The 26,375-nt window shown below is 41.9% G+C and overlaps 1 protein-coding gene and 1 long non-coding RNA gene across 6 annotated transcripts in view; both read right to left on the bottom strand.

Annotated features, from left to right (window-relative positions):
- Nucleotides 1-22,869, bottom strand: part of ATP23 (ATP23 metallopeptidase and ATP synthase assembly factor homolog) — a 43,593-nt gene extending 20,724 nt beyond the window's left edge. Inside the window, exons 1-2 of one of the 3 annotated variants that reach the window (XM_074325495.1) lie at nucleotides 22,770-22,869; nucleotides 17,870-18,111 (exon numbers count right to left, since the gene is read on the bottom strand). Coding sequence is in view for 1 of the 3 variants with exons in the window: in XM_074325497.1 (XP_074181598.1) it covers nucleotides 17,870-17,912 (43 nt within the window). In the remaining 2 variants the exon portion in view is untranslated. Of the gene's footprint in view, nucleotides 1-17,869; nucleotides 18,180-22,769 lie in introns of those variants that run through there. The other 2 variants (XM_074325497.1, XM_074325496.1) reach the window with 2 other exon arrangements.
- A 1,667-nt stretch (nucleotides 22,870-24,536) lies between these two features.
- The window catches only part of LOC109453006 (uncharacterized), a 38,803-nt gene continuing 36,964 nt past the window's right edge, over nucleotides 24,537-26,375 (bottom strand). For all 3 annotated transcript variants that reach the window (XR_012493934.1, XR_012493933.1, XR_012493932.1), the window contains one exon: nucleotides 24,537-24,884. This is a non-coding gene — a long non-coding RNA (uncharacterized LOC109453006). The remainder of the gene's footprint in view (nucleotides 24,885-26,375) is intronic.

The following is a 26,375-nucleotide window of genomic DNA, read 5'->3' on the forward strand; positions in this document are numbered from 1 at the left end:
TGTATGTTGAATAAAGAAATGAATATACATGACACTGTTTCACAGTATAGGAGATGCAGGGTTGAATTAGAAAGTGTTCTTAAAGAAGCTTTTGGCCAGAAAGTAAGACAATTCTTAGATATAAATAACTACTCCAAGATGGAAAGCCATTTAAAGGGGGAGGGTGGGGGGACACAATGGGACTCAGAAGAAAACTTTTTTTTTTCAAAAGAAGTTAAGCTGGGCCTTGACAATGGATAGTTAGGATTGGATCATGCAGATGTTGGGAGGAACTGACCAGAAGCAGCTAAAAAGAAGGTGCATACCTTTCTTTTGAAAATAGGGAAGTGTTTGATTTGAGAGGACCAAACTAGTGAATAGAGACAATTTGAAGCCAAAACCTTGAGAATCACCTACATGTAAAGAAGGTAAGGAAAAAGAACCAACAAAGTAAACAGGGAGGAAGTCATGAGAAAGCTACAAGAAGCATCAGGAGAGTGAGTTTTGTAGAAACTAAGAATCCATGTTTCTAGAAAGAAAGGTCAATCAGTATTGTCAAATGCTGCAGAGACTGCAGGCCATCAAGGAGAAAGATCTAAGGCCATTGGATTTGGTGATTAAGAAATCATTGATGACTTTCAACTAAACAATTTCTTTGTAGTTGACCAATGAATATAGGAGCTTAAAAGACCAGATGAATTAACAGGGTTTTGATTTGTTTAGGGAAGTAAGGCATGAAGTTTCCTTAGAAGCAGGCAAAACTAGGAGAGAGGATTAAGTTGCAAAAAAAGATAAATGTATGAAGTAAGATTTTGTGAGCTCTAAACAGTAATTAGATTAAGAAAGGAGAGAAGAGTCATTTGTCAAGAATTAGCATTACAATTCTAACAAATATTCAATTACAAAGATGATTTTTAAAAATATTTCAACATCTTTTCCTACTCAGTTACCTGGTTTCTTTTCACATTTATGGCCCCAAAATAACTTTGGATATGCTTAAAAATACTATTAGAAATTCAACTTAGTATATTTCTTAATGCTTCTTTAAAATCCCCTTTTTATAAGAAAATGGGTATTGCACAGTTCGGGTGGGGCTGATTCCCAGCCTCCCCCTCCCCCACCCCTCAGATCTGGCCAGAGACAGTCACCATTGGTACACTCACTGGCACCAAAGGAAAAAAGACTCTCTTCCTGTCATGTTGCAGGTGCTAAAGACTATATAAACATGGAGCATACAGGCCACCTTCACTATCACTTGTCTAAGATTGAAACTAAAAAGCCAACTTGGAAGACAGAAACCAAGTCCCGATGATATTACCTGAGTCCAGGGATCCAGACATGCCTAACGACTGCTTCAACCCTAGACGTCTCAGTCAAATGAGCCAATAAACTCTCTTTTATGCTTAAATTTGGGGGGTTTTTTCCTGGATTTTCGTGATTTACTACTCAAAACATCCTAATACAGGTATACCTCATTAAGTGAACATTATTTCAGTTTCTTCTATGACTTATTTTAAATTTATTTCTATATAATGGACTCTATAATGTATTCTGCAGTTCTCTCTAAATTAATCCACAAATTTAATATAATCCCAATCTTAATCCCAATAGTATTTTAACAGCTTTTGTTGTTGTTGTTTGCTTGCTTTAGAACTAAACAAAATTACTCCAAAATTCAGAGGGAAAAAATTTAAATAACAAGAAAATAGGGGGAAGTTTATAAAAGGGAATTGAAAAATCAGCTATCAAAACATGTTGTTAAAGCAAGAATAATCAACATAGGATGGTAATTCAGTAGGAATAAACAATCATGGAAGAGAATTCAAAGCCTGAGTATATATAGGAACATTTACCATATTTAATATATGGTAAATCAAGAAAAGATTGATTCAATGAAGTATTTAAGGACAATGAACTAGATTTGGGGGACAAAAATAGGTCTTTACCTTATTCATCATCCCAGAATAAATTCTAAGTGGATTTATGACTTATAGGTAAAAACTAAAGCCAGATTCTCAGTACATATTAGAAGGTGTATTATTGGTACAATCTTTAGCAATATCTACTAAATTTTTAAATATTAATACCTTTGACACAGCTTTTCAATTTTAGTAATTTATCTTTTTTGTGTGTGGTGTGTTCTCTCTTTTTTTTTTATTCTAAAATGCCATCTTGAATATTCTGTCCTCTAGGAATTTATCTTATAGAAACACAAAATATATGTATAAAGGAAATACGGATAATATAGCATTGGAATATCAAAAGTAGTATACACATGTGAAATAATTAAGGTATGGGATATCTATGCCATGCATTCTCAAAGGGGCAATATCACAACCAAAGAAGTGAAAATTGGTTCTTGGGGAAGACAAAACTGACTTTTTTATGTATAAAGCACAAATATGCATAAAGTACATAAACAGATTTGCAGTATATATGTGGTACTGAAATTATATGGGGAGATAATTAAGAAAAAATGTCTAAAAAGGCTTCATAGAGGAATAATAAAAACTGAGAAAAACTGATCTATACAATTTGACATGCAACTGTTAAAAAGAATAAGGTAGATGTATGTATTAGGTTGGCATAAAAGTAACTGAGGTTTAAAAGGTTAAAAATAATTGCAAAAACTGCAATTACTTTTGCACCAACCTAATATATTGACAAAAGAAGATGCCCAAGATGCATGAAAATTTTTAAAGTATATTATATATAAATTTCTATATAAATATATACGTAATATACTTTATATAAATATAAATTATTGGTGGTATTTATCTTTGGGGTTAAAATGACAAGTATTCTATCTGTATTAAGTATTATAATGTTCATTTTTACAACAGCATCTTAAGAAAATACATGCTATGATTTCACTGATATGTGGTATATAAAACTGAAAACAAAAGAACAAGACAAACAAATAAATAAACAAAAACTCATAGACAATAATTTAGTGGTTACCAGAGGCTAAGGGAGGAGGGAGTTCTAGAAAAGGGAAAATTAGGTCAAATATATGGTGATGGAAGGAGAACTGACTCTGGGTGGTGAACACGTAATATGAGATATAGATGATGTATTACAGAATTGTATACCTGAAATCTATGTAACTTTACTAACAATTGTCACCCCAATAAACTTTAATTTAAAAAAAAAAGAAAATATATGCTATAAGAATAAATGAATATTTAGTTTCATAGTCTTGTAGGGAGGAAGGATTTTTAAACATGACTCCAAAGCCCAAAACTATGAAAGTTTAGGTTAAGCTACATAAAGTTAAAAATTACGACATTGGGGGGAAGAAAACACACACACATTCACCATAATTGAAGTTGAAGCATCACCCAGAGAGAATATTTGCAACATAAGCCTATATGACAAAAGGTATATGTCATTAATATACAAAGAACTCTTACATGTCGATAAAAAGGTTCAACACCCTAACAGACAAACTGGTAAAGAACATGAAGAAGCAAATCACACACACACACAAAATAAATGTCTACTAAGCATATGATATTTTTATTCTTGCTAGTTAAGAAATACAAATAATCCCAATAATGAGATACCATGTTTTCATTGGACTAGCAAAGCTATAAAGGTTAGTTTTGGTTAGATGTGAGATGAGGTACTGTCAGTATAAATAGGTTCAGCCTTTCTGAAGTGCAGTTTGGCAACATGTATCAAAATGTTAAATGTGCACACCTTTGAATCAGCAATGATGCAAATGAGAAAAGATGCATGTGCAAGAATGTTTGTTACAATATTAGTTAAAATTGGAAACAAAGGCTTATAAATAAGACTAAATGTACTTTTGAGTGAAAAGGGCTTGTTACAAAACATGTTCATTGTGATCCTACTTATATAAATTATGGGTAAGTACACATAGAAAGTACACATGTAACAAAATGTTAATAATGGAAATCTCTGGTGGTATTTCAAGTGGGCTTCAAGCTTATTCAAAAATGAGAGAGTGTATGAACTCCTGTGTACCCAGACTCGGCTTCAACTCATACCCAATCTTGTTTCATCTATATACCCACCCACTTCTTCTCCCACCGCAGTTTCTGAAATAAATCCAAGACATTTTATAGTGGAAGTCCATAGAACTGTAAGCATTCTTTGTGTCCATGGTTCCAATGGAACCCATGGGGACTTTTTATTTGAATTTTGCTTCTTTTTTTTTTTTTTTTTTTTTTTTTTTTGCAGCTGTGCTTTGGAACATTGTGGTTGAGAACCTGGAAAAAGACATGGTGCATGCCCAAAACTTGTAGTCAATCTGGCTGCCACCCAGCAGCAGACTACAGCACCAGTATTATGCCCTGAGGATAAGTACTCAAATTTATAACCACACACCCCTATCATCATCCTTGTCTCAAAGACTGGGTGTTGTGTTTATCTTCCCTGAAAAGTGTACCTTAGTTTCATTCACATATTTTCATCCTGGACGAAAATAATTTTCCACCTATGGAAGCTGGCACAAAGAAACAAGGACAAACTAAACCCATGGGTATGAAACTAAACATCACCAAGAGATATGCAAGGAGAAGACAGCAGAGATAGATGTTTCTTGGGTCTGACTAAATGCATGCGTTAAATCCCAAGAAGCTAAAGGATATTGAGTGAATAGAGGGCATGTGCCTTTAACCCTCACTTTGTTTTTACCATCCTCAGAATCCCAGCCAAGAAAAAGCATATCGGCCAATGGGCAAGGATTGTGCAACAGCCACAAGGCACAGGTTCTCTTTAAAGGAGTCAGGCAACTCACCAATGTCTTCCTCTTCTACCGCCCTAGAGCCCACTTGCCTGGCAGGCTGTCAAGAAAGGGCCCCCAAGCCATCCACCTATGGAGAGTAGAAGAAACCACCCTACTAACTCGAACGTTTCATTTGACCACCTTTCCCCACTTAGGCCACACCTCTCCAGTCTTTCCTTTGTTCCCTCTCTCTTCACCCCTCCTTCCCTTGGCCGCTTCAATCATCCACTAGTACTTCACCAATCATCCACTCGTGCTTCAACAAGCTCTTTCCCCAGCCTCACATGGCCTGCGTGACATACAGTAGTTCCCCCTTACCCACAGTTTTACTTTCCAAGGTTTCAGTTATCTGTGGTCAACCACAGTCCAAAAATATTACATGGAAAATTCCAGAAATAAAGAATTCATAAATTTCAAATTGAACACCGTCCTGAGTAGAGTGATGAAATCTCATGCCATCCTGCTCTGTCCCACCTGGGACATGAATCATCCCTTTGTCCAGCGTATCCTTCCTGTCTATGCAAAGCTACAAAGGTTAGTTTCGGTTAGTAGCCATCTTGGTTATCAGATCAACTGTCGTGGTTTCATAGGGCTTGTGTTCAAATAACCCTTACTTAATAATGCTACATTCACATAACTTTTATTATAACATATTGTCATAATTGTTCTATTTTATCATTAGTTATTGTTAATCTCTTACTGTGCCTAATTTATAAATTAAATTTTATCTTAAGTATGTATGTACTATTGTGGTTTCAGGCATCCACTGAGGGTCGTGGAACATATACCCCATGGATAAGTGGTGACGACTGTATTAGAAACAGCACAGGCTTTGGACTAGAAAAGGGTAGGTGTGACTCTTGGCTCTGCATTAAGGAGCTTTATGACCTTGGACACATTATAATAGTCCCTCTAGGGGTCAGTTTCCTCATCTGTAAATGAAGATAATAAGATCTACTTTGTAGAGCTGTTTTAAGATTAATAATGATGGTTTTAGTATCTGACACATTAGTAGCTCAATAATAACAGGTAATGGTAGTGGAAAGAAGAAACAAAGAACTAAAGCTTCCTTTATAAAAACCCCATGTAAGAAAGGCCATCTATTTATCTCTGCTTCCTCACTTTAAAAAGTAAATGATTTCAAGTCTTTTCCAATACTAAAATTCTATTTGTAATGGCAAAAATTAAACAGATGTGTATATAAAGGCCTATTAGGTGCAGAGGTCATATAAGATTTTTTTAGGTCAACCAGATTACATTAAAATCTGCTGGGGGGAAAAAAAAAATCTTTAGATTTTCATTATTTTTCTTCCTTCACACATTATTGCCAGTGGTATCACTACATATGTGATCAAAGGGAGCAGCAAGTGACAGTCATTCTTCATACATACTAAGTACTTTGGCCTCTGGGCTCTTTTCATATATATGTATGTGTATATATGTGTTATTCAATAATGTTTACACCTCAAAAATTTGATTCCAATGCTTCATTATTCTCTAAACCTGTACCAACTAATATGATCGCCACTAGCCGTATGTGGCTACTGAGCGCCTGGAATGTAGCTCGTCTGAATTGAGATGCGCTGTAAGTGTAAACTACACTCTGGATTTTGAAGACTTAATTTGAAGGAAAAAAAGAGAATGGACTGTATCTCATTGATATTTTTATGTTGATTACATGTTGAAATAATATTCTAGATAGAATAAATATATTATTAAAACTAATTTCACCCTTTCCTTTTACTTTTTAAAATGTGGCTATTAGAGTTACTTAAGCTGCTCACATGATATGTATTTCTATTGGACAGCAGTACTCTAAACAAACAAGAAGTCTATGTAATCTCCCAGACAGTATTGTCACTAACTTCTGGTAAATTTAATTTACTAATTAATTATGTCTATGAAGGTTTTTCCGTACATACTCTCTGGGAAATAAAAATCAATTCCCACTCTTAGTGACTTTTACACTTTAATTTTTTGGAGTTATCCTCAAATCACTAGATATCAGTAGCTATCTGATGAACACTGTCATACACAACAGTGTGGCCTCATCCCACAGAGCCCATCGGGGAAAGCTCAGGTTGAGATGGTTGCCTTGCAGCTTCAGTATCTAGGAAATTCATTTCATTAAAAGCAAATTTGTTCAATGCAGCCCAGCTAAGTGCTCTCCTGGGTACTGTGACAGCCTTTGTTGGGAGATAACAAAGCTATGAAAAGGAAGCCTTCCTTTACCCTGCTGTCTCCTCTGAACGTCACCATCTGCAAAGGTTTTCAACCTGGGTCTGTGAAATGTGTTTTGGTGGGTTCAGGAACCTCTTGAAATCATATTCAGTTTTGTGTGTATACAAAGTCTTTTAGATAGAAGATCCATAGCTTTCATCAGATTTTAGAAGGGGTGTATGACCGTCAGAAAGGGAAGTACCACTGGCAAGAAATTTTAGTGCCCTCACTGCTGTATTAGTTTTCTATTGCTGCAGCAACAAATTACCATCAATTCAGCAACTTAAAACTAATTTATTGTCTTACAGTTCTGTAGGTCAGAAGTCTGATACAGTCTCACAGGCAAAAATCAAGGTATTGGCAGTGCTGCATTCCTTTCTTGAGGGTCTAGGGGAGAATCCATTTGCTTGCTCATTCAGGTGGTTGGCAGAATTCAGTGCATTGAGGTTGTAGGACTGAGGGCCCCATTTTCTTGCTGGCTGTCGTGCGAGTGTTATTCCCAGCTTCTAGAAGCTGCACACATTCCTTGGCTCATGGCCCCCTTCCTCCATCTTCACAGCCAGGGTTAGGATATTTCTCAAGCTTTGAGTCTCTCCTGCCTCTTCTTTAGTCTCATCTCTCTGACTCATCTTGCTGCCTTTCTCTTCTACTTTTAAAGGCTCGTATGATTACATTAGTCACATCTGGATAATCCAGGATAATCTCCCTATTTTAAGGTTTATGACCTCAATTCCCTCTCAAAGTCTCTTTTACCATAGAATTCAACATATTCACAGAGGCCGGGGATTAGAGGGCCATTATTCCACCTACCACACCTTTCCACCCACATTTGCACTACTTGCTCCATTCCAAGCATGAAGGGAGGCTCATTCATGACTAGCCCCTATGCAAGGTGGCCCTCAGCAAAAGTGAGGCAATGTTTGTCCTCGACAGCTTCCTCAGTTTTCTTTTAGTTACAAATTAGCCAAGTACCACCCAAGCCCCCCACTTAAAGACTCAATACACTTAGGCCCCAACAGCACCCCACTCCTCCTGCTCCTTGGGCAGGCTGTGACCTCCTCTCTACCTTTCCTCCTTTTAAAAAAAGAAAATAATAAAGTTTCACAGTTACTTCTCGGAAGGGATCTAATAAAATAAGTCACTCTAAATTGTTAAAGACTGATCATGAGTAACCCTTCCCTAATAATCTTAAAGTAAAAAAAAAAAAAAAGATTTTTGAAATTAAGCTGCATAGAAAATGTGTTAGATTTTTTGGACTGGAAGATTTCTGTGAATTGCAATTAAGCTGTATCCAAGGCTTATTAAGTACTTCTGCTCACCTATGCCCTCTTTGTTTCCTTGTTATCGTCAGCAATCTACCCCATTCCCTTGGCTTTACCTTGGGGACTGTTATTCATCCTTCTGTCATTCATCCTTCAAAAGCTGAGACTCAGCTTTTGTGCCAGACCTTCAGCCCCCACCCCCCACCCCCAGCTCAAAGGTCTCCAAGAGAACATCATGGGTCTGCCTATTGTTAAGCTTACAGACAACCACGGAAGGAGGTTGCATTAAAGCAGTAAAGATCCAGGTTTCTTGGCCTAGACCACCTTCAACTGTCTCCTTTGTAAAGGAACTCTTCCCTAGATATCCCCTCACAGCATCCTTGTTTTATAGAGAAATAATCAAATGTAAAAATGTATTGGGAATAATTGTCTTCCTCAGTATAAAAGATCTTTTTATATTTAGTTTAAAACAAGATTTAACAGTCAATCTAAAAAAGTTATGAAGAAAAAAAGTTATTCAGAAATTAAACACTGGCTTGCCTTACAAGCATTCTCTCTCTCTCTCTCTCTCTCTCTCTCTCTCCACACACACACACACACACACACACACACACACACACACACACCTGTTTCTTCAATGCATGGTTGCATTAAAGAAAACTAAAATAGTAAAACTCTTTTGTTGCTGATGGACTGCTGTCAAAACTCCATTCCCAGGTGTCCCTTTCATTAAACCATCTCCTTGACACGATGGACTAGGGGGCAGGCCTCTTCAGCACAACACCTCCTTATCTACTGGAGCTCGCCATGGTGGAAATGGGGACAGCACATGAATGTTTTATGTGGGGCTGCTTTTTTTAACAAGGTCTGAAAAATAAGGCACCATTTCTCTTCACACTCTCCCCAACCCCTTCATTTTTTATCATCAGGTAATGTATACAATCCAAATCCTTCTCCCAGTCCTGTCCTAACTCTGATCTCTACCCCATCGCTCACCCCACACCCTAGTCACCTCCAAAGGTGATTCACAGTGAGGCTATCGAAGCTTCAGCATCAGGCCCCTCATTTGAGAGGCCTCTGGCAGTGCTGGGAGCGCTGGGAGCTGCAGAGGGGCTGGATGGGGAGGCAAAGCCAGGTGACAATCAAGACATTTCTGTGTGAGCAATTCTGGTAAATTGCCTAAAAAGATACCAGAAGAAAGTATTCTGAATCTCCAAAGCATCAATAATTTGTTGTGATTTATTTTCTCATCCTAAATAAATATCTAAATAGGCAATTTTTTACATAATTTTGCATGTTTTTTCCCTTAGAGGGCCCCCAAATTGTAAAAGCTTCAGTCCCACAAAACTTAATTCTGCCTCTGTTCACCTCCTCACAGTTCTTCATCTCATCCCCAGGTCTCAACCCACTCTTACTTAATTCCTACCTCCCACCCTGACTCTCCCTCAACTGTGGGAACTACAAAGGTAAGAAGTCAATTTAAATACTATTTTCTATCACTTATTAGCTGTGTGCCCCTGAGCAAGATATTTAAACTCACTGAGCTTCAAATTCCTCAGCAATAAAAGGAAGATAACAATAGTGTCTATCTTGAAGGGTTCTATTTAAGAATCAGAAACAATGGATGAGAAGTGCCTGTCACCTCGTTCAGCACTTTGTCTTGCTTTATTTTGTTAAAACAAAAATACGTAGGACAACATCAAACTAAAAAGCTTCCACAAAGGAAACATCAACAAAATGAAAAGGCAACCTACAGAATGGGAGAAAATATTTGCAAACCATATGTCTAAGGGGTTAATATTCAAAATATTTAAAGAGCTCATACAACTAAATAGCAAAAAGAATCCAATTTAAAAATGGGCAGGGGGGCCGGATGGCTCAGTTGGTTAGAGCGCGAGCTCTCAACAAGGTTGCTGGTTCAATTCCCACATGGGACCGTGGGCTGAACCCCCCTGCAACTAAGAGTGAAAACGGTGACTGGACTTGGAGCTGAGCTGCGCCCTCCACAGCTAGATTGAAAGACAACAACTTGGAGCTAATGGGCCCTGGAGAAACACACTGTTCCCCAACATTCCACAATAAAAAGAATAAAATTTTTTTAAAAAATTTTTTTAAGAAAATGGGCAGAGGATAAAAATAGATATTTTTCCAAAGAAGATATACAAATGGGCAAAACATACATGAAAAGGTGCTCAACATCACTAATCACCAGGGAAATGCAAATCAGAACCACAATGAGCCATCACCTCACACCTGTTAGAATGGCTGTCATCAAAAGGATAAGATATACCAAGCGTTGGGGAAGATGTGGAGAAAAGGGAACCCTCGGCGCACTGTTGGTGGAATTGTGAAGTTACAGCCATTATGGAAAACAGTGTGGCGATTCCTCAAAAAATTAAAAATTGAACTACCATATAATCCAGCAATTCTTCTTCTGGGTATAGTCGTATATCTGAAGGAAACAAAATCACTATCTTGAAGAGATAGCTGCACCCCCATGTTCATTGCAGCATTATTCACAATAGCCAAGATATGGAAAAAAACGAAGTATCCACTGAAGGGTGAATGAACAGATAAAGAAAAGTGACATGTATATAATGGAATATTATGCAGCCATACAAAAGAAGTAAATCCTATTATTTAAGTGACAACATGGATGGACCTTTGGACTCTGAGGGCATTATGCTAAGTAAAATAAGTCAGACAGAGAAAGGCAAATATCATATGATCTCACTTATATGTGCTATCTAAAAAAATCCAACTCATAAAACATAAGATCGGTAGTTGCCAGAGGCAAGGGTAGGATGTGAGGGAATTCGGTGAAGGTGATCAAAAGATACAAACTTCCAGTTGTAAGATTAGTTCTGGGGTTGTAATGTACAGCATGGTGACAGTAGTTAATACTGTTTTGTATATTTAAAAGTTTCTGAGAGTAGACCTTAAAAGTTCTTATCACAAGAAAAAAATTTGTAACTATGGGAGGTGATGGATATTAACAAAACTTATTGTGGTAATCATTTCACAATATATACATCTATCAAATGATTACATTGTACACTTTAAACTAATACAAAGTAATATGTCAATTACATATCAATAAAACTGGAAAAATGAGAAATAAAAATAACAAATAGTACTCAAATCCATTCCTTCCTCAACGTTTCCATTTCCACTGTCTTAGGCCTTCATCATTGTTCACTGAATCATAATAATAGCCTCACAATTTGTTCTCTGCCTTATTCTTGCTGCTACCTGAATTATTTTTAAAACATAAATCTGATCCTGTAACTCCACTGCTTAAAACCTTCAGTGGCTCAACCATAAGGTTGCCAGTTTGACTCCTCGACTCCCATAAGGGATGGTGGGCTGCGCCCCCTGCAACTAAGATTGAACACGGCACCTTGAGCTGAGCTACCGCTGAGCTCCTGGATGGCTCAGTTGGTTGGAGCATGTCCTTTTAACCACAAGGTTGCCGGTTTGGCTGTGCCCCCCTGCAACTAACAATGGCAAGGAGACCTGGAGCTGAGCTGCGCCCTCCACAACTAAGATTGAAAGGACAACAACTTGACTTTGAAAAAGTCCTGGAAGTACACACTGTTCCCCAATAAAAGTCCTGTTCTCCTACCCCAATAAAATCTTAAAAAAAAAAAAAAAACTTCAGTGGCCTTTCACCTTACCACATAGTGTTCCTATTCCTTAGTATTATGATCTGCCACCAACGTAACCTCTTCACCCTCCTCTCTCACCACTCCCACCATCATCATTCATTCATTTATTCAGCAAGGACTTATGCAGCATCTACTAAGCACCTCATGCTACAGCCATATTTACAATGCCTGGACACCCAATACAACTTCCCACCTCCCTACGTGTGCTCCCCAGCTTCCTGGGCCTCCCTCTTCTATCTCCACCCTCCCCCAGCCTACCTGGAAAACTCTGCATTCTGCAAAACACAGATCAGATGCTACCTCCTCTCTTTTAAGCCTTCACTGACCTCCAGGTAGAGGTGGCCATTCTGTGTCTGTCCTCACAGCACGCATGCTCTTCTACTCTTACTGCACAGTCTATGGCATTTACGTGTTTATTTGTCTTTGCGGCTACACTTTCAATCCCTTGAGGACAGGCCTTTACATATCTAATTCATCTTAGGTCCCTAACAACACTTAGTACAGAGGCTAATAGTAAAAATTCTATACAGTTTTCTTGACTAATTTCTCAGATCTTTTCCAGCTCTAAAATTCTGTGATTTTTAGGCACAGGATAAAGATCCCCCCAAAAATGAGAATATGTCATATATTCACATCACACAAAATTGTACGTTTGGATTTTCATATTTGGGGTTTTCTTAAGTACCCTGCAGACAGCAGGCAGCAATTGCAGGTGCCATGCCAATGCTGGTACTCTCCTGGCTCATCTCTGAGCCCCATCTGCTTTCTGGGTGTTAAGTAAACGTTAACTGTTAACTCCCTTCCTTCCTGATCTGTATCTTTATTTCTGTAATCTTTAACAAGGCAGGGAAAGGATTCCTAGGGTGTCACACCACCTCTCGCCACCAGAGGACAAGGAGACCTGGTTTGTGTTAAAAACACTTCTGGTCACCAGAGGGCCCCAAACACCACCTTAACAGAGGCAAGGATTTCATTTCGATCAGATGCAGTTCAGAACCAGTTTTCCTTTATTCTCTCTCCCTGGAAAGTGAAATCTCTTCCACAGGTGATCAGACAAAGACCTAGAAATTGTCTAGAGCTATATGTTACTTTGCAGAGGAAGACGAAATGTAGGAAGAGAGAGGAGCAACGCTAAGAACTTTCTAAAAATTGGTTAGAAAGAGAGATCCTCTTCAAGTCCAAATAAAAGAATCAGAAATTTGAATGTGGCCTGAGGATTTAGCTGAAACCAAAGAATTACCGTTAATTTTGTGAGGTGTGTTAATGGTGTTTTAGGTTGAGAAAATAACAAATATACATAACTAAAAGCAAAACAAACTAAATGTCCCCCAAAAAGTCCTGGGAGACGTGTAGTGATCCCTAACGAGGATCATCAAATTATATTCTTGAAAGCCTGGCGCTCTCATCATGCCTCAAACAAACAAAATGCGAGGTGTTTGTGACTGAAGAAACTCCTCATTGGAGAGAGTTTTTGCTGGGCAGGATTTAAGCCATGTCCTGCCCCAGGCCCTTGTTGGAGTGGCAATGCAGATGGGGAGCGGGGTGGGAGACAGAAAGCAACTCCTGCAAACCGGCCTAGAGGAAGCTGCTTTCTCTCCAAGGGCAGCAAACACAGGAGAGGATTTTTCATGTTCATTCTGGACAGACCTCTGGAATTTATATTCTCCTAAATGCTTTCAGGTCCTCCCATTACAAACGAGTGGTAGTTATTTACCTCAAGTAAGAAATCTCCATTAAAAATCACAATTCACACCCACAGAGTATGAAAAGAATGCACTAGGATGCATGGTACTTTCTTTTAGAACTGAGCAGAGGAGGCTGTCCAAGGTAGGAAGCCTCATTTTTTTAATTTTGTAGCCCCCAAAATAAGTAATTCCATGCCCTGCTTTTCTTCTTCATAGACTGGTGCTATTTCTCCTGGGCTGAGAAAAAAAAACAAAAAATACAAAAACAAACCTGGTTATAGGGAGGATCATTGTAGAGGTATTTTTTTAACCAAAAAATAAATGTTAGTACCCATCACCCACAAAATGTGACATTACCCAACTCCCCCATCTAAAGTCAGTCCCCAAATTATTCTGTCACAGCACCTGTATATGTCCTTCACAGCACTTAATAACAATCGCTAAGTATTTCATGTGTTTGTTCACTTGTCTATTGAATACCCTCTCCACTAGACTGTAGACTCCATGAGGGCAGGACCTGGGCCTGTTCTGTTTACCACTCTCTCAGCTCTTAGCAAAATGGCACCAAGTGTGCATTTAGTAAACAGTGGTTGAATGGAAAAAAAAAAATGAGTGTAGGGAAAATTTAGTGTCATCCAAATTCTACCAAATGCAAGAGGGGGATAAAATGGAATCCTGGCTGGTTTCTATGTTGAACATTCTTTTAGGAGTGAACAGGACTATTAAGACTCTTGCTCTTTTTCAATAGAGTCCAATTACAATTACTGTTCATTTACCTGTGTTCTCCTAGAAGGACTACTTAAGCTAATTACTAACAGCAAAACATAGAAATGTGAAATTTCACTGTTGAGACAGGACATATTTAAAATACGTCCTAATTTTACTCTCTTATTAGACGATTCTCCTGACAAATCTCTTTATAAAAGCCAAGTACTCCCCTAGCTGAGTCTAATCACGGTAGAACATTAGTTTACTGCGAAGAGCTGGGCTAGGAAATGAGCTAGTCCTAGTTTGGCCACCTACAGCAGTGTGACCTGGACCAAGTCAGCTTCTAAGCTTCCATTTCCCCCACCTAACAACACCTCCCATCAGGGCACACACTGGACACTCAGAATTATTCAATTCCTCTACTTTCAGCACCAGCCAAGAATAGCCAGGCTACCAACACACCACAGACTTACTCACCCAAGCATTAGTAACATGCGACTTAAGAAATAAGAACAAAGGCCACATCGCCATCACCCCGACTCGAACTTTCTCTCCAGTCTCCCTTTTACACATACTTGAACATCAGATGGATACCCACAGCGCACATACACACTCCCTACCTCAGTCATTCCTGCTTTCTACTTACACAGAACTATACTGGTTCCCCTGCCGCCCCCACAAAGTCTCCAATGACAGCTTTTTACTTTATTGCTCAAAATGGCCAAGTGTTCAAGGGCTAAAGAGGGTAAATGTGTTATCGAGGCTAAGGTTTCCCTAATCACATCAGCAATGGGCTGCAATGAATGGGGTATACATAACATATAGCACGTAGCCACACACATGGCAGAACACAGGCAAATTTCCTTAACATTCAGAAACCATACAAATCAGTTAGGAAATTCTATTAAGAAAGAACAAACTTCTCAACAGAAAAATGAAGAATAAATACAGGAAAAGAATGCAAAAGGCCAGTAACACTGTGAAAATATACTCAGGCTTACTCATAATTAAGACAAACCAAAATAATGAGACATTTTTCATCTACCAGATTAACAAAAATTAAAACCGCCAATGTCCAGTGTTGGCAGGAGTATGGAAAAACCAGGCACTCTGATACACTATCAACAGAAGTCGAAGCCGGGCAATTAACAACATCGAAAATTTCAATACAAAACTCAACTACATTAAAACAACATCAGTTCATCAAAAGTCACCCATTTAAAAAGTGAAAGACAATCAACAGATTGGGAAAAAATATTATTCAGCCCATAACAGACCAGTAAGCACAATATATAATGAAATTCTGTAAACCAATGAGAAAAGGACAAACACTGACAAAACAAAATGGGCAAAGGCAATTCACATAAGAGGAAACAAGCATGGTCACAAAATACATGAAAAGATGCCCAACCTCACTGGGAATCAGAGAAATGTAAATGAAAACCACAACAAGCATTTCACATCAATCAGATTCACAAAAGTTAAAAGGTTGGACAATACCAAGTTGGTAAGGATGTGGAGTAACTGACTACAGGTAAGAGTGTAAAACCTCTTTAGGGAACAATTTCTAATACTGTTGAAGATTCCAATATTCTATTAACCAGCATTCCCTCCTAGGCAAATACCCTAAAGAAATCCCCATGCGTGGACAACCAAGAGGTATACGCAAGAATGCTCATAGCCGGGGGCTGATGGGTGGCTCAGGTGGCTAGAGTGCGAGCTCTGGGCAACGGGGCTCCGGGTTCGATTCCCACATGGGCCAGCGAGCTACGCTCTCCACAACTGGAATGAAGTCAATGAGCTGCAGCTCAGCTCCCGGGTGGCCAGATGGCCCAGTTGGTTAGAGTGTGGGCTCTCAACCACCGAGTTGCTGGTTTGACTCCTCAACTACCTCAAGGAATGCTGGGCTGCGACCCCTGCAACTAACAACAGCAACTGGACCTGGAGCTGAGCTGCGCCCTCCAAAACTAAGATGGAAAGGACAACAATTTGACTTGGAAAAGTCCTGGAAGTACACACTGTTCCCCAATAAAGTCCTGTGCCCCTTCCCCAATAAAATCTTTAAAAAAAAAAAAAAAAATGTTCATAGTAGTATTGTTTGTAACAGAAAAAAAAAACTGGTACAACTTAAATGTCCATTAACTAGAAAATAGTTACATAAGTTGTGGTATATTCATATAATTTGAAGCTATTCAGTACTAAAAAGAAATTAGCTCAAAAATGGTATCAACGTGGAGGAAGCTCAGAAACATTACGTTAAGGAAAAGATGCAAGTCTCAGAAAAATATATATAGCAAAGTACTATTTATGTAAAATGTAAAAACATTCAAAACATTACATGGGAAAAAGATAATTACCAAATTCAGGATCCTGGCATCCTCTGGGTACAACAGGGGGACAGCAACCAGGGTTGCACAAAGGAGCATTTATTTACCTGTGTTGACAATGTTGTTTTTTAAGCTGTTTTTATTCTTTATGTTTTCATACCTCTTAAGTAGTAAGAGAATAAATTTTTTTAATTTAATGTACATATACTTTCACATAAATTCCAGTGCTAGGAATTTATCCTACATATGTATTAGCATATGCACAAGTATACAACAATACTTGTGCATACTAATAAGCAAAAATGCTTATTATAGCAGTTTACATGGGGAAAAACTGGAAACAAGCTAAATATGGGAATATTATATAAAATATTCAGTACAACACCAAAGCTAGAAAATCATTAAAAAGAATGAGAGAGACCTGTGTGTCAATATATACATTTAAGTGGGGGGAAATCACAAGACTAGACAATTTATGGAAAAATATTAGGGGGCGGCTGGTTGGCTCAGTTGGTTAGAGTGCAGTGCTCATAATACCAAGGTCACGGGTTCGATTCCAACATGGGCCAGTGAGCTGTGCCCTCCACAACTAGGTTGAAAACAACGATTTAACTTGGAACTGATGGGTCCTGGAAAAACACACTGTCACCCAATATTCCCCGACAAAACAATTTTTTTTTAAATATTAGATTTGATGTACACACACACACATATCCATACAACAAAAAGTTTCTGGGTCACACAAAACCATTAACTTCTATCATCTCAGGGGAATGAGAATAGGTAATGAGAGGGGACTTCTACTTTTCATTTTATACCATTCAGAATTATTTGTGTTTTTACCATTAGTGCATATTGCCTTTATAATGCAAATAAAAAGATAAATCAGTGGAAAAAATAACAGCATAAAACTAGGATTCTGGTTTACCAAGATTTTATTTTAAAAGCAAAATCACGTAAAATTTTTAATCGCTTTTTTTATGCTGATTTCTTTGGGGAATTGATACCATTCAAAGAAGTGAATCCCAAAGGTGGCTACTTTGTACAGAATGATAAATAGTACTACAGTTATAGTAAATTCTCTGTAGCTCTTTCACAGCTTTATATAACTGTGTGCAGAGCATGTTACCAATATTTGCTTTGTTGCAAATCATCACTAAAAACCATAAACTGTTTCTTCACCTCAAAGAGTTTGTTTTTCAAGAAACACATTCAAAGAGGAAATAAGGACCCAAAGCACATTAGCAGAGCGGGCCAGCATACATACCCACCACCCAGAGTGGTTCCTGAGCCTTGGTGACATCAGGCATGGCTGGTCATCCTGCCTGCCCAGAGACAGCACACCTGGCCTTCTGCCTTGGAGCGCGCTGGTCCTGCTCAGCTGGCTCCCATTCCAGGCAGCTGAAACATGGGCAGAGCTGAGCTGTTGGCTCATACACTGGGCACACCCAGGGGTCTGCAAAGCCTTTTTGGGTTCCAACCTAGCCTTCGAAGTCAGGAAGTTTGTGGCTGAAAGCAAAGAGAAAGAAGCTGAGTATAGAGACAGAGACTCTGGGGGCTGGGTTACCCCAGAAGCAGAGCCCCATTTCCCAGTCTGGCAGAGAGTGGGAACAGAATTGAACAACAGAGATTCAGAACCTCTCCATGCCACTGAAACCAGAACTCTGTTGCATATATATATATAATATACACATACTTTTTACTACTGGGTATAATTTATTTCCAAAAATGAAGGCTAAAAATCAAAGTTTGGAAATCTTTTAACTAGAGGGTACTGATAGACATGTGGTTCTCAAACATAATAGAACTTTTTACAACCATTCTTCCATTTCCATTCAGCCATAGAGAGGGAAAAAAAAAAAAAAAAGGCCTGATAATACCTGCCCTCCCGAACCCTGCAGAGCTGCTGGAAGATCAAATAAGGTAATAGCCATCTTCAGCTAAGAGGCCCTTAGGAAACAAATTTATTATTTCCTTCCTTTATAATAGAGGGTATATCCGGTTCAAATATTAGTCATAAAAACAAAACTGCTTCTTCTAGAAGGAGAAGAAGAAGGAGATAAAGAGGAGGAGGAAGGGTAAGAAGAAAAACAATGACAGCAGCAACAGCTCAGTTACAGTTTAGAAAGGGAGAAACTATTCAAGTGCCTGTCACTTAAAGGAAATGGTGTAGGGAGCAAGGTGGGAAGGGAAGCGTGGAAAGACACTCGTATCAAACACTTGCTCTGTGCCAAGCACTATGCAGTATGGGAGAAGTTTCATATATTTCCTTTAATCCACACAGACTATGATGCAGGTGCTGTTATCCCCATTTTACGGATCAGAATACTAAGGTTCAGAGAAAATAAACAACTTAGCCAAGGTCAGGCAGAGACACTACTCACCCAGGCTGGCCTGCTTCCAGGGTACATAGTCCCTCCACATTGGCTCCTCCCCCTCCTAAATGTGTGTGTTCCCTCGCCTTATTTCTCTTTCTCCCTTTCTGTTATCTCCCTGTAAAATCTGTGGTATCTCTTTCATCCCTTGTGGTATTTCCTCTGCGCAGATATTCTGTCCTGATTTCCAGCCCCCTAAACAGTTCCCAGTTAAGATCCCACTGTCCTTACACAGTATTTCTAAAAGGAGCTCCTCACCTCACCATTCATCCCCTTCCACATACACACACCTGAGGGTAGCCCTCTTCTCCCCTGTGTCCCAAACTCTCCCCTTTCCTATATTCACAATCACTCCATTATCTCAATTCTTTCTTCAAAATATCTCTTACCTCTCACTTTTCGTTTCTACTTATTCTCTTAATATCCTAGAACTGTATGTCTGCCTGGTTTCCGCAGAAGCCTCTAGCTGGTTCCCTCAGTGCTTCCAGTCTATGCTGCTCCCTGCTGCCAGACTGGTCAGACCACCTACCTGCCCTGAGCCTTGCCGGATCACACACTGAGGCCATCAGACCAAGTCCACTCCCAGCCTGCACTCTAGGCTGCCTGCATTTGGCCCCATGGCCTTCCCGCCTCGCTCCCCACTCCAACACTCCCCAGTTCCTCAGTTTAGCAAAAGGATTGCTCACTGTAAAGCACCCTACCCAACACCATGCTCCTTTCCTCCCGTCCCCACTTGAGGCCCCCAGATCACCCAGCGGGCTGTCCCCCTCCTCCCTCCTGCCACCTCTTAGTCAAAGCCTCCAGAGCCCTCCTTGCAAAGCCAGCAGAACTCATTGTCTGCACTGTTCCTGGGGCAGTAATTATGCACTGCCTTGTAACTCTTCTATTTAGCCTGGAACAGGCATTGAAACAGACTAGTGCTATTTAATCTCTCCTGAGCCTGTATCTCATCAACCCAAACAGTATAAACCACTAGAAGATGAAGACTGTCTAACAGGTCTTGGTTTCCCCCTCCCCCGCCACAAACACACACACACACACAGTGCCTATTAGGTAGGTAGTATGTGCTTAATATATGTGTTGATTTCCTTTTTCTTCCCACATGTGTTGGCCTCAAACAAACAGCGGGGCCTGGTCAGAATAATAAGCATCAGCCTCGGAAGCCTGGTTCTGGCCACCACAGATCTCCCACAGGCCAATTGCATCCTGACCTATCAGCTCAGGGTCCCCCGAGGCCTCCAGGGCCCCAGCGACTGGCAGGGGCAGCGCGTCTCCAGAAAGGTCGGTCTCTGACCGACATCACCAACACGGCTCTGCCTCCTCATTGGTGATGGTATTTCCATGCCCTTCCCCGGTCTCCAGCTAAGAGGAAACATCTCTGGGTATGGGGTGCAGGGGCTCCTTAAACCCTGACACCCACATTGGTGAAGCCCCCTCCAGCCCAGCTTCGAGGTCGTCAGAAGCACCACGGGCCCCACGCCCTGCCCCCGCCCTGGGGAGAGAAAGCAGACACTGCACCTTTAAGTCTACAGCCGGTTGAGAAAAACAAGCTGTGATTTATATAAGCGGGAAAATCATGTGATTTGCAGGAACGCTCCCTCCTCTCTGGCCCCCTCCCCGCGTCGCCTCCAGCCCTTCCCAGAGGGGCCCCGGCCGGCGGGCTCGGCGGAGCGGAGGGGGCGGGGCGAGCCGGGGTGGGGGCGCCCTGGGCCTCCATTCAGCAAGCGCGGGAGCCCCTCGAGCCCGGAGCTGCGGGATCGATGGGCCTCCCTCCGGTGCTAAGTTCCTGAGGCGTTTCCCCCTGGCCCCAGCAAGTTTGTTCCCCAACAGTCTAGCAGCGGGATACGGTTAGAAGGGCAGGAGGCGCCCCGCCCGACCCCGCCGACCCCCAGGCCGGATTGGCCTGCCCCTTTCGGTGAAACCTTACGATGGAGAAACTGAGACTTTCCCCCCAACTTCTCAGGGAGAAAGAAAAGCCAGGGACCTCCACAGACTGGCTTCTGTGTCCGCCCCCCACCCCCGCCCCAACACCCAGCAGGGGGGAGCAATTTAAGAAATAATCTGGCAGGAAAAGGGCATGATGAAAATCAGCCATTTCTAAGGCTGAGAGGAGGTTGTGTTTAGCCCAGAGGACCTAGCTTTCAGGAAAAAAACCCGATGTGGCCTTTTCAGACAGAGCCAAGGAAAATAAATACATGACTCCGAGGCCCTAAGAACCAGCCCAGATCTTTTAAAAATTAGAGGGAAGCGTAGCTACAAGGATCTACGCAGAGTTAACTGACAGCTTCTGAAGGAAAGGAAATGCATAAATCCTTCTGAGACGCAGAAACTGTAGAGTGGGCAAGACCTGAAGAGGTCATCTCAGCCACCCCGTCTCTGTAGGAATATATATACCAAACCCTTCCAGGAAGTGCTCACAATGGGAGAGGACTAACCATCACTTCCAAAACCAAGCCCAGGAGGAGGTGAAGGGCTTTCTCAGGGAGAGCTGGGAGGAGAGGTAAGGTCTCTCAGTGCCCTGTCCTTTCTGTAAACCACAGTGAGGGGCTCAGAAATTGACCAAAGAAGGACACCCTCAGTTGCTAAGAGTAACCAATTCCAGGGGTTAAACCTTGTCAGGAGTAAGATTTAAATTCCATTTTATTTTCCTCCATTGGTCATCTGCTGGGGAGGAGGCATAAACCCAGCGCTGTCACATGTAGGAAAAACATGATGCAATTAATGAAGTTGCTAATGCACCACCTTGCTGTGACCTCAGCCAGGACCAGCAGAGCTTGGCGAATTTCAGTCCACCTTCTGCATCCCAGAGCCAGCTGGGCCCTGAGAGGTCACTCTGACCCTCCTCCAGTTCCCCTCCCCCGCCCCCATGGAGGGTCTTTTATGCAGAGATAGTTCAAGGAACAGTGCCTCAGTGCCCTCTGTCACATCAATAGTAAGATCCTTCCTGAAAGGGAAAGTTAGGCAAATATTATCTATTATTCTCTAAATTCTAAAGAAGAAAAATATAAGTTAACGTAGGGATTCAAAGGAATAGCACTCCATGCATTCCGATACCAACTTCATTCATTCAGTTACGTAGTGTGTGCCTTCCTTGAACCTGGCCCTGAGCTGGGCACTGGGGATACGATGGGAACAAGACAGGCTCACAGTCTTTGTCCTGAGCCCTGACTTTCTGCTCCCCTACTCTGCCTCCCAGGACAGGAGCTTGTAAGATGTTCCTCTCCGCCCCCCCTCCCCCAGCATAGTAAGTCCCTCCCTAGCCCACACCCAGTATGTGCTGTCCCCAGTCCCAGCTGCATATGTCTCACAAGTCTGCCAAGAGCTTCATCCATCAGAAGGCGGTAACTCTCTGGTGATTGGGTGGTAGGTATAAGAAGTAACCCAAAGGCCTGTCCAGAAAATGAAATCAAAGTTGGCAGCCTCCTGGGCCCCTCCCCAAATTGATAATTCAGTTCAGGCAACTCAGTGCCACTTGCTTTCTCTCTGTTTTTGCTCTTTTTCTGATCTACCTGCCTCCCTGCCTGCCCCCATCCAGATCTCCTCTTTCCTAAGCTTCCTGTGCCAGAGGCCTGACCATCTCGGAGCCCTCCCCGAAGAACCCAGGTGCCATCTTCCTAAGGAGGTGCATCTGCTTCCTCAGGGGGCTGAGCCCCTCAGCGCTGCACAGACACCTCTGCAAGGTCTCTTCTGTTGCTGTAATGTTCCACATTGAGGGTGCTCAGATGTCCCCCCTTAACCACAGGCCAGTCAACCACCGTCCTTCCCACCCTCCTAGACCACACCAACCCCTACCTTATTCCACTCTTTTCCTGAGTTCTGTTGCTGGCTTCCCTCAGCCATTCACAAGCACAGCCTGATAACGTGCAGAGGGAGACCTGGCAATAAGCCTGTGGTGAACGAACATTTTAAAGGAACAAACAGAAATTATGGCTCCAAACTGAAAACACCCTGGAAGCCACAAACTCTGTTACTTTCAAAGAAACCAGAACTGAACCACTGAGGTTTTTTTCGTTTGTTTGGTTATTTTTTTAATGCACCAAGGAGTGCAATGAGTGAATGAGTGAAATCAACCCATCTCAGACACTGTCTCTTTCAGGAAATGGGGCCTCAGAAGAAAAAAGACACCCCAGCCCCTGCCAAATTCCATTCTGTTTCAAATCAGCCTTCCAGCAAAATAAGGGGTCTGTACTAGCTGGTCTTTAAGATCCTCCTAGCACCCCATGCTCTGAGCTCCACAATTCCCCTCAACGACCTTTAAGAACATTCCACATTCTCATAACTGAGCAGAAAATACATTTGTGCTCTGGGTCTGGGTCCACAGCTGAAGCTCAGAATTCGGCTTTCACTGCAGTGTTGTCAGGACTGTTTCCCTCTTTCTCCTTTCCCTGAAAGGGCCTCTGGTCTTTCCCAAGCTGCGGAGTAGAAGGGAACACAGAGCTCCGCAAGAGCCGAGGGGCCGCCACAAGGAAAGCTGGCCCCGCCCCAATACAGGCTCACCTGGGATTCTGTAGGGACATTCCTCCCTCCCCACAGGCAGGGAACTTCTAAACTGCCCATCCTTAGGCCAGCCCAGGCCCCCCCCCCAGTTTACAAGCTTTTAGTGACAACTAACACATTTGGCAAACCTCCTTGAGTGTGAGTCAAGCCAGGCCGTTTTCCCCAGGACCCAACTGATGAAGGGATACTGGGTTGGGACAAAAATGGGGTCCAGCCAGACAAGCCCCAAGCTTTGGTTCTCTGGGCCAAGGCTGGAGAGGTCACGAGGGACATGTCCTCAGTCAGCCTCACCGCTGATCCCAAGATCTCAGGATGCATCAGTAATTCCAGGCAGGACTCCATCCCCAGCCTACACTCAGCAGAAGACCTGGTTCAGGGACTCTCCAAACGTTCCCAGAAACACAAAACTCGCTTTCCATAGCGGGCTCCTCTGGGGTCTCTGGGTGGAAGCAATTGGACCTTCTCATTGGGCTCCTGCTATATCTAGGCGGTCCACAAATCATCTCTCTCCAACAGAGACAGTCACAGCCTCAGATCTCTGCTTTGAGACAATTTTAAAGAGTGTTGTGTTCTGAAAAGTCAAGACGTGTTCTGGGCTTGGCTTAGGTTCTAGCTTCATCTACATTTATCTTCCCATCTACAGTATTCTTCCCATGACTATGGAAATCCTAGAGGCAGTGAGCTGAGCTGAGGGGACCTCAGAGAGCCTCTGCTTCCTAAGTTACCCAGGCTGTGCCCTGTCCAGATTTTGCTGGAAGTTCTCCAAGAAGAGAAGATCTACATCCACGCCTTCCTTCAGGCTGACTAACTGGAATGCCTGCCAGCTAATACTCAGGAAAATGACTCAAGCCCCATCCCATCAATTTTGGGGACCCCATCATTGTGTCCCCACAGCCTTACAGTCCCTCTCGCCTCTTGCCCCTACACCCAACTGCGTGACCTCTGGCTCTGATTTCCTGTTTTTCCACCTCCTCCGTTCCATGTGCCTCTCACCTCCTGCAGCTGCGGCCTCTTCCCTCTACATTTCTGCATTCCCCTTCCAACTCACACAAGACTCACAAGCACAGCAGCAGATTTTACTCAAAGTTTGGGGTCATAGAGGGGGAATCACAGCAAGTGCACTAGAATCTACTCACAGAAGTAACTCTCCTCAAAATTCATCAACCATTTCCCACCTCAGAAAATTTCTCACTATTCCCTAAGTCCCAACTTATACTATCTTCTCCAGCCTCTCTCTACCCCCCCCCATCTAAACTCCAAGTTCCTGTGGATGTCTGCAGCAGAACAATTTGTCTTGCCCTCAGCATGCCCAGTCTCATGGCTCTCCCCAGAGTGGTTTTCCTCATCAGGCTGCTGACAGCGTCATCCTCCAAACAGAAGCATTTACCTTCAGGGGCATGTGCCCCACCCCTGGAATGACAAAGCACAATGTTTTGTTTTCCAGGTAACATTTTCTCCCTATCCCCCCCCCACCCCCACCTCCTCATCTGGTTCCCGACAGTTGGGAAATCCACCCAAATCACTCCTGTTCTCACCTTTTTTTTACTTCTCATGGGCATGGAGCACTGCTAATCTGCATCCCTATTATAGTTGCAAATGATGATCCAATTAAAAATAAATCAGCATAAGACGGACACTAAAGGATAAATACTGTTCCACTTCCATGAGCTACCTAGAGCCTTCAAATTCCTAGAGACAGAAAGTAAAATTGTGGTTGCCAGGGGCTGGGTAGAGGGAAGAATGGGGAGCTAGTGTTCAGTGGCTATGGAGTTTCGGTTTGGGAGGATGAAAAAGTTTTTGAAGCTAGACAGTGGTGATAGTTGCACAACAATGTGAATGTACTTAATGCCGCTGAACTGTACATTTAAAAATGGTTAAAATGGTCAATTTTGTGCTATATATATTTTACCACATTAAAAAAGTAATGTCAGCAACATTCATGCTGAACCCAAGAGACATGTGCAATTAATTTAACAAATAGGGGCTTTTCTGTCGCCCACCTTGGATCACAGCAGCTCTATCTACCCGTCTTGGAGTTCTGAGCTAAGGAGAGTACCCTCACCTACTCTCTCTGACTCATGGTCAGTCAGCTGTCTGCTAACCCCGCCCAGAGTGCAGAGGTACTGGATCCCTTTCAAATTGAAAACAGAACCACAGAGGAGTCTCCACCGGAACAGGAGCCTTCAGATCTTGGTTCTAAACCTAGTTCAGTCATTAACTAACTGTGCACTCCTGGGCAAGTTAGTTAATCTCTTTATCTCAATGTCCTTATAAAGAAAATGGAGAAGACAATAATCAGCCCTGAGAGAGACAATGGATGTGAACATAGTTTGAGAAGTATGTGCCAACTGGTTTCATCATCTCTTATTTCACTTGGTCAAACTAAAAACATCTCGACCACAAGAAGAAAGTTGCTACCTGAAAATAGGCGGTAGACTACAAATAACTCAGTAAAAACAACCAAAACAATAACAGTCATCATCATTCCTCATCCATGGTAGAATGAGGCACAGTCCTTCATAGTCTGGTCTGGTCTCTGCCACGAAAACCCTGTTGTTGTTTTGTAATTTTTATTGGGGAATAGTGTGTTTTTCCAGGACCCATCAGTCATTGTCCTTCAATCTAGTTGTGGAGGGCTCAGCTCAGCTCCAAGTCCAGTCGCCGTTTTCAATCTTAGTTGCAGGGGGCGCAGCCCACCACCCATGCAGGAATTGAACCGGCAACCCTGTTGTTCAGAGCTCTCGTTCTAACCAACTGAGCCATCCGGCCGCCCCACTGGCAGCTCAGCAGCAGCTCGTTGTCTTCAATTGCAGCTCACTGGCCCATGTAGGAATCGAACCTGCAATTCTGTTGTTAAGAGCTCGTGCTCTAACCAACGGAGCCATCCAACCATCCCACGAA

This window comes from Rhinolophus sinicus, linkage group LG02 (assembly GCF_036562045.2).
Source record: "Rhinolophus sinicus isolate RSC01 linkage group LG02, ASM3656204v1, whole genome shotgun sequence".
In the NCBI taxonomy this organism is placed as follows: domain Eukaryota; kingdom Metazoa; phylum Chordata; class Mammalia; order Chiroptera; family Rhinolophidae; genus Rhinolophus; species Rhinolophus sinicus.